Source organism: Zingiber officinale, chromosome 5A (genome assembly GCF_018446385.1).
Source record: "Zingiber officinale cultivar Zhangliang chromosome 5A, Zo_v1.1, whole genome shotgun sequence".
Lineage (NCBI taxonomy): Eukaryota > Viridiplantae > Streptophyta > Magnoliopsida > Zingiberales > Zingiberaceae > Zingiber > Zingiber officinale.
Genome location: NC_055994.1, coordinates 9436050 through 9444721, shown reverse-complemented (window position 1 = coordinate 9444721; position 8672 = coordinate 9436050). Strand labels below are relative to the sequence as shown.

General features: G+C 47.1%; 1 protein-coding gene across 1 annotated transcript; it reads left to right on the top strand.

Annotated features, from left to right (window-relative positions):
• The first annotated feature begins 569 nt into the window (after positions 1 to 569).
• On the top strand, positions 570 to 1820 carry LOC121979404 (circumsporozoite protein-like). The gene is made up of 2 exons (XM_042531396.1): positions 570 to 660; positions 1201 to 1820. The coding sequence occupies exons 1-2, from the start codon at positions 570 to 572 to the stop codon at positions 1818 to 1820; spliced, it is 711 nt and encodes a 236-aa protein (XP_042387330.1).
• The last annotated feature ends 6852 nt before the right edge of the window (positions 1821 to 8672 follow it).

The following is an 8672-nucleotide window of genomic DNA, read 5'->3' as shown; positions in this document are numbered from 1 at the left end:
AGTATGCCTTTGGGACTTTGTGTCAAGAAGAGGGGATGAACTTTGCGTATGGTAGGTAAATGCCTAACACTGAAAATCTTGGGAACACAATTGAATAAAGACTTGACTAGGAAGGAATTTGAGACCCTAGGAACAAACCATGCACTGTGAACTTAACTAGCATGTAGGCTTGATGAAACTAATTGAGTACTTGTGCTTTAAGATGATACCATTTGATAGGACTAGATGAGTTCACCAAAATTGGGGATATTATTCACATGCTTTCTAGATTAGTATTTGCTTGAGGATAAGCAAAGGTTTGGTCTGCGAGATTTTGATAAGCATGAAGTATATAGAGTTTTTATTATGTTTTCACGCTACATTTGACATACTTTTGCATGCATGATTTATGATATCTTAACTCTATGCTTCATTTTCATGCTTTATTACTCCTAGATATTGCTCTCGTGTAATTTAGATGACAGGAGTGAGGGTTAGAGCGAAATAGGAAGTGAAGAGATCAAGTTTGAAGAGCCCATGTCTAGACACAGGTGCTCGTGCCCAACTCTGCCTCCTTACAATGGCCGCTCATGCCCAATGGCATGGGTTGTGCCCCACTCTACTTCTTTGCCATACTAGATCTGAAGTTTCTGCATTTAACACGGGCGCTCATGCCCAGTGGTATGACCTGTGTCAAACATTTGATTCTTTGCACTATTTAAGGAGCTTTCTTCATTTGGATTAGGAATCTCAATCTTAGGTCGTCCATGGACCCCAAGGTGGCCAGAGGAGGAATCTTTAAGGCATTCCAGATCCATTAAAGCAACAAGAAGAGATCAAGAGCGACAAGGAGAAAGATTCACAACAATCCTAAGCTTTTCTCTCTTCTCTATTTTTTCTGGATTTGAATCTGATTATTTGAGATGTTGAATATGTTTTGTGATTGTAACCCCTTTGTTATTATTATTATTTTTTTTGGGGGGGGGGGGATTAGGGAGTAACCTAGGCTACGTTTGGTTGGGTGTAATGTAATCTAGCTTGTATGTAATCAAATTTGTAATGTAATGTAATGTAATCTTGATTACATTAATACGTTTGGTAATGTAATGTATGTAATCTTTGATTACAAAGGTGATTACATTCTTTTGTTTGGTGTCCATTATTTTTTATAAGGAATGTAATTCATATTATTATAAAATGACAAAAATATCCTGTGACCAGCTGTCGCCGCCACCGTCGGTCGCCGCAGCAGGCCACCGTCTTCGCCAATCGGCGGCGATGGGCGACGGCAGGCGGGCGACGACCAGCGCGCAACGGTGGCGGAGGCGGACGGCGATCAACGGCCGGCGATCGACGGCCGGCAATTGGCAGCGGCGGTGGCGACCAATTACCGGCGGCCGGCGGCGACCAGTGGCCGACGATCGGCGACCGGCGGCGGCCGACTATCGGCGACTGGCGGCGGTCGACGACCGACGACCGGTGATGGATGGCGACCGGCGGCGGTCGGCGACGGCCGACGACCGGCGGCGGCCGGCGACGGCCGACGACCGGCGGCGGCCGGCGACAGCCGACGACCGGCGGCGACCGGCGACGACCGACGACCGACGGCGGCCGGCGACCAACGACGGGCGGCGGCCGGCGACCGGCGGCGGCCAGCGACCGGCGGCGGGCGGCGGGCGGCGGCCGGTGACCGGCGGCGGTCGGCGGCGGTCGGCGGTGACCGGCGGCGGTTGGCGGTGGTCGGCGGTGACCGGCGGCGGCCGGCGACGAAGGTCAGCGACCGGTGGCGGGCGGCGGTCGACAACAGACTAGGGGTACATTCGGCATTTAAACTTTGGTGAAACAATGACCTCGTAATGTAATCGGATTACATAGCATTTGCTTTGTAATCCAGATTACAAATCTTCACTACCTTTTGTAATCCAGATTACATTACATTACAAGTTTTAAATCAAACCAAACAAAATAATCGACTTTGTAATGTAATCTGGATTACATTACAAGGTAGATTACAGGCTACCAAACGCAGCCCTAGTGTGATGTGAACACTATTTCATTGATCTTTTGCATGTTTGCTTGCTTGTTTTATGAAATGTTGAATTGTGGTCCGAATCTACTATATTAACACAATCTCAATGCCAAGAACATAAGATTCGTATCCCATAAGGGTTTGAGGATGAACTGAAAGGAGAACCCAACCTTCTAACCCATAGAAAATCGAGACACGAAGAGTTGGATACGAAAGTGCAACCAGGAATGTCGCGAGGAACCCTAGGTCGTCATAGAGTTTAATGGATTAAACTTAATTCGTTGTCACGCAGTAGGAAAAGTGGTTAATTAGAGGTCGAGGGATCTTGTGATAGGGTCTCCCATAGGTTTCGATCACTAATTATGATTCTTCCAAAACTAAACAATGATTAGGGTTGATGCATCATTGTAGTACCAAAAGTTCACATTGGATACCATAGGATGGTCTACCTACATAAGTCAACATTGAGAACAAGAATTCAAACATATGTCAAGTGTTTGCTAGCACAGAGGTGAAACTGAAGTCTTAGAATCATTTTCTTTGATTGATTTTCTCCAGCCTTGTTGATCTAGCTTTTCTCTCTCTTGTCCTCATTTCTCACTAGACGTTGGGCAATTCGTTAGTGACATTTGACATTTCTGATTTGGTCTAGACAATTAGGTCTAATTTGTAAAATTGATCAACAATTCTTGTGAATTTGATATCTTATATTATTTGACATCACTTTCGTGCACTTACGGATTTGCACATATCAAGTTGCATCAAAATTAAACAACAAATCAATTTCCAAAGGCTTGTTATACATTAGACAAAGAAGCCAAGCAAGTTTTATGTAGTTCGTTGAAAGAAATCAAATTCCTTAATGGGAATGCATCAAATATGACCCGATGTGTGGATATGAACAAGTTAAAAATGTTTGGAATGTAGAGGCATAACTGTCATGTGTTCATACAATGACTTATTTCAATAGCTTTTTATAACCTACTACATATAACTTTTGACAAGCACTTACATAATTGAGTCTAATTTTTCAGAGATTTGACAGCGATGTGTATTATGACTACCAATAAGCTTCGGCTAGAAATATATATCCTCTCATACTATGTAAGTTTGAGCCCATATTCCCATCTAGTTTTTTTATTCAATGGAACATCTACTAGTTCATTTACCTTATGATGCACGAGTAGTTGGTCATGTGCAATACAAATGGATGTATCTATTTGAACGGATTTTAAGGAAATTAAAGAATATTATTCATAACAAAGCAAGAGTTGAAGGGTGCATATGTAATGCTTATTTAGTTGAAGAAGTATCTTCTTTTTGCTCTTATTATTTTGTTGATAATGTGAAAATCAGACATCACAAATGCCCTCAAAATTTTGATGATACTTGGCCGATAGATCCAAAGATATTTTCTATTTTCAAGTTTCACTATAAGCCAATGGGTGTATCTATTTTGAGATCGTTAAATCAACAAAAATACCATGTTTTAAAAACATATATACTCCTGAACTATGATGAGGTCAAATCCTACATAAGGTGAGTTGACTGATATAATCAAGCACTTATCCCTTTATTTTTGTTTGGTATTCCAATTGTCTTAAAATTACCTTTCATGATAGTTTGTACGAGCAACAACTACAAATAAAAAATCCATAAATGGATGCAAGTGAGGTAGAGGAAAAGTTAGATACAAAATTTGCATTACGATTTTAAGCCTATGTAAGTTAGAGAAAACATTAATTTTCATAAATATGTATCATATTCCTACTTAATTTATATCATAACTACTTTTATAGGTGAAGATAATAGAATATCAAATGTGCAAGATGAAAGGATAACTAATCTTGCATCTGAACCCTTTTGTAAGATAAGATTGCACTCTGATTACTATTGATCCGGCGATGGCATAGGGTGGGGCCCCTTCGCTGGGGAGGTTCAACGATTGGATGATCGTCACAGATAAAGGAGAGTCAGCTAAGAGACGAGCCGGGCGGCAGGCCCATGTGGCCGAGCGGCGGGGTAAACTCGCGAGGGTTAGGCCGAGCCCACAGCCTAACCAGGCTGAAGAGTTTAAAGAGGCCGATTTGAACCTAGGACGAGCCGAGAGAATGAAGCCCAATCCGATCGGAATATATAAATGTAGAATGTCACAGAGTGGGCTGGCCGGATAGATCAAAGGAAGTACCATCAGATTAGCGGCTGACATTTAAGAAGAAAAGGAAAATATGTCTTAAACATCCTTTTGAGAGTCAATGCCGCTGGTTGACGGCGCGAATGGACAGGAAATCGTACGGACGAAGATTGCGCCACCCTAGCGTAAATGCGTCTGCCCCTTTAAGGTAAGGTGTCAGGGATCCCTTCCCGATGTTAACTATTGAGGAAAACGTGGGAAGTCACGTCCGCTCGGGAAGTGTGTAGTCAACCCATCGAAGCTCTATATAAGAAGAGGAGTGGCTATCCGCGGAGGTACGCGCAAAAACACTTCTGAGCACCACTATTTCACTTCTTCATTCCTTTCTCTTTTCTGGGAGCCGATTGTGTGACTTGAGCGTCGGAGGACCGTCGCCGAGAACCCCCTCCCGGCTTGGCACTAACGACTTGTGACTGCAGGAGCGAGGCGTTTCCACCACACGCGGAGGAGTGAGGCGTTTCCACCACACGCGAAGATCCACATCAGCGGTATTTCCCAGCAGCCGTCCACTCAGCTTCGGGGCAGGATCAAATTGGCGCTGTCTGTGGGAAATCAACCTGAACCCAGAAGCAGAGGATGGAAGACGTCGGACGAGCGACGACTGTCACACTGACAATAGAGGAGTTGGAAAGGTTAATCCAAGCCGGAGTTGCAAAAGCAATGGAACAGCAGCAGCAGCGGATGATATCCGATCGGCCAGCACAAGAGCCAGCCATCTCAGGGTCCAGCCAGCCCGCAGACCCTGGGCGCATGGCCGAACCTATAATCCAGCCAATCGGAGGTAAGAGATCAGACACAACTGGACCAGCGCCAAACGCTCCAATTTCTTTCCATCGAGCGTTATTTAGGACACCCTCAGAGGAAGGCGTAGCTAGACGAGACCGAGGCTCCTCGTCAGATGAGGCGCCGGAGAGAGATGTAAGAAAAGGAAAAGCGCCGCGGGACGAGGATTCACCCGAGCGGATTAACGCGCAGTTCTCACGAGGTATCATGGAAGATCCTTTACCTCGCCACTACACCCCACTGGCGATCGGGGAATACAATGAGAGCACCGATCCAAATTATCACTTGTCCAAGTTCGACAACGCGGCCACTCTCCACCAGTACACCGATGGAGTAAAGTGCAGGGTATTCTTGACAACACTTTCAGGACCGGCCCAACGGTGGTTCATCAGGTTACCGACCGGCTCCATACGTAGCTTCAAGGATTTCCGGGCTGCTTTCCTGCATCACTTCGCAAGTAGCCGTCGGCATCAGAAAACAAGCGTCAACTTGTTTTCACTTAAGCAATGTCCCCGAGAAGCGCTCAGGGCGTACATCCAGCGATTTAACCAAATGGCGATGGACATACCAGCAGTCTCATCAGAAGTACTGGTAAACGCTTTCACCCAAGGACTCATGGAATGTGAGTTTTTCCGATCCCTCATTCGTAGGCCCCTGAAGGATTTCGCCCATCTCCAAAGGAAGGCCACGAAATACATCAATGTAGAAGAGGCACAAGTAGCTTGCAGGAAAGAGGCGCCAATCGACCCTCAACAGGCGCCCGATCGGAGGAGACCCAGCAACCACCAGCCTCCAACCGGTCCTAGGGCCACGGGGCCACAACCATATCCCGAGCCAAGGACACATGCAGTCCATATGGAAGTCGTTCAACCCAAGAAAGGCATAAAGTGGACCCTGATGTTCTGCAAGTTCCATCAGTCAGGGACGCACAACACGTGGGAGTGCCGAGGCGACCCCAATATATATCGGCCTGAGCCCAAAGAGTATAGGCACCGATCTCCCACGCGAGACCGACATCCTGAGCGCCGAATCAATCGAAAAGTCGAGGGTCGAGAGGCTCAGGAGCCGAGGGAGCATCGTCCCCGAGAAAGAAGCCCCGCTCGAGCCTCAGCCGATCGGAATAGGAGTTCAGCAAGAGAAGAGGAGAACAGGAGGAACGCCTCCCGTGGAGAGATCAGGATGATCTCAGTTGGCCCAACCGGGGGAGACTCCAACCGAGCCCGGAAGGGCCACGCACGGCAGCTGACCATCTACGCTGTAGGATGCAGCAAGGAGAAGGCAGAGGGGCCCGAGATCAACTTCGGCCCCAAGGACCTAGAGGGGGTTGAAATCCCTCATGATGACGCGTTAATCATCAAGGCGGTGATCGCAAACTACACCGTCCACCGGACTTTCATCGACACAGGAAGCTCGGTAAACATTATTTTTAAACAAGCATTCGATTTATTGTAGATCGATAGGTCTGAGCTATTGCCTATGGCAACACCGCTGTACAATTTCACTGGCAACGAAGTCTCGCCGATCGGTCAGACAAGATTGGCCGTTTCGCTCGGAGAAGAGCCCTTGGTAAGGACGCGCACCACGAACTTCATCGTGGTAGATGCGCCTTCGGCGTACAACGTGATATTAGGCCGACCAGCTCTCAATGAATTTTGAGCTGTGGTATCGACCTATTGCCAGAAGATTAAGTTCCCCGTAGGGAATTTGGTGGGAGAAGTGCGAGGGGACCAGGTGGCAGCCCGACATTGTTATGTGGAGATGGTCAAGGCAGATGCTAAGGCTGCCAAGTGCCCTTGATTGGAGGTAAATGCCATCAGAGAGAAGCCGCCCTCATTGGTATACGACAATAAGGAGGAGGTGCAGATACATCCAAGCCGATCGGAAGCTACCACCTTCATAGCAACCGATCTGACCAGCCTGCAAAAGGAAGAGTTAGTCGCCTGCCTTCGAAGGAACCACGACGTGTTCGCTTGGTCGACACACGAACTACCGGGCGTCGATCCAAGCGTAGCATTGCATGAACTGCATGTTCGGCCAGACGCCCGACCAGTCAAGCAAAGGAAGTGCGATTTCAAGGCTGAGCAAGATCTGATTATTCGAGCTGAGATCGAGAAGCTACTGGAGGTCGGACACATCAAGGAAATTCAGTTTCCGACCTGGCTCGCCAACGTAGTGTTGGTTTCTAAGCCAGGCAATAAATGGCGGGTGTGCATCGATTTCAGGGATTTAAACAAAGCCTGTCCCAAGGATTCCTACCCGCTACCCAGGATCGACCAGATGGTGGACTCAACGGCCAGATATGAGTTGATTTGCATGCTTGATGCCTATCAAGGCTATCATCAAGTGCCACTCACGCGCGAAGACCAGGAAAAAGTCAGCTTCGTAACGGCTGACGGGACGTACTGTTACAAGGTCATGCCGTTCGGATTAAAGAATGCAGGATCCACTTATCAGAGAATGATGAACAAGGTATTCCGGAAGTAGATCGAACGGAATCTAGAGGTATATGTCGATGACATACTCATTAAGTTACTTCGATCTGTTGACCTGTGTGCAGATGTGGAAGAAACGTGCCGAACGCTGCGAAAGTACGGGATCAAGCTAAATCTAGCTAAATGCCTGTTTGGCACTAAAGGTGGTCGATTTCTGGGATACATAGTCACTGAATGGGGAATTGAAGCGAATCCGAGCAAAGTAATAGCTCTCCAAGACATGACACCACCTCGCAACCTGAAGGAAGTACAGAGGCTGACCGGAAGAATCACGTCCCTATCAAGATTCATATCAAAATCGGATGATTGGAGCCTGACATTCTTCAAGATCTTAAGGCGAGTGACCAAATTCCATTGGGATGACAAATGTGACAAGGCGTTCGAAGAACTCAAGCAATATCTCAGCTCTCTGCCCATCCTAGCCAAGCCGGCTATGGGAGAACCACTTTTAATTTATTTATCGTCCACCGAGCATGCCATCGACTCAGCGCTAATCGTTGAGAAAGAAGGAAGTCAGCAACCGGTGTATTTTTTAAGCCATATATTGAAATACGCTGAGTTACGCTATACAGGACTCGAGAAGCTTGCTTACGCTCTAGTCTTCGCCGCCCTAAGACTTCGGCCTTATTTCTTGGCTCATCCCATAATTGTGATGACTAATAGCGCCTTGGGTCGAGTCTTGCTCAATCCCGAAGCGTCCGACCGGTTAATCAAATGGACCACGGAGCTAAGCGAGTTCGACATACAATATCAGCCTCGGTCGGCTATTAAAGCACAGGCTTTGACAGATTTCATCACAGAAGTACCATATCCCGAGCCTGAATCCCCATGGAGAATATATGTTGACGGCTCGTCCGCCCGACCAGGCAGTGGAGTAGGTATCCTGCTTATATCCCCGAAAGAAGACCGAATGCATCTGTCCATTCGATTAGACTATCGAGCCACCAACAACGAAGCTGAATACGAAGCCCTCATAGCAAGGCTTCAAGCAGCTCGGCAGGTCAGGGCCACCAAGGTACTCTTACACTCGGATTCACAGTTGGCAGCCCAGCAACTAAATGGAACGTTCGAGATCAACAGTGCTTGGCTCAAATTATATGCGGACGCCTTTGAAAAGCTCAAGGCAAATTTCCAGGAGGTCATTATTCATAAGATACCCCGGCCAGAGAACCAAGCGGCGGACGAACTGGCAAAA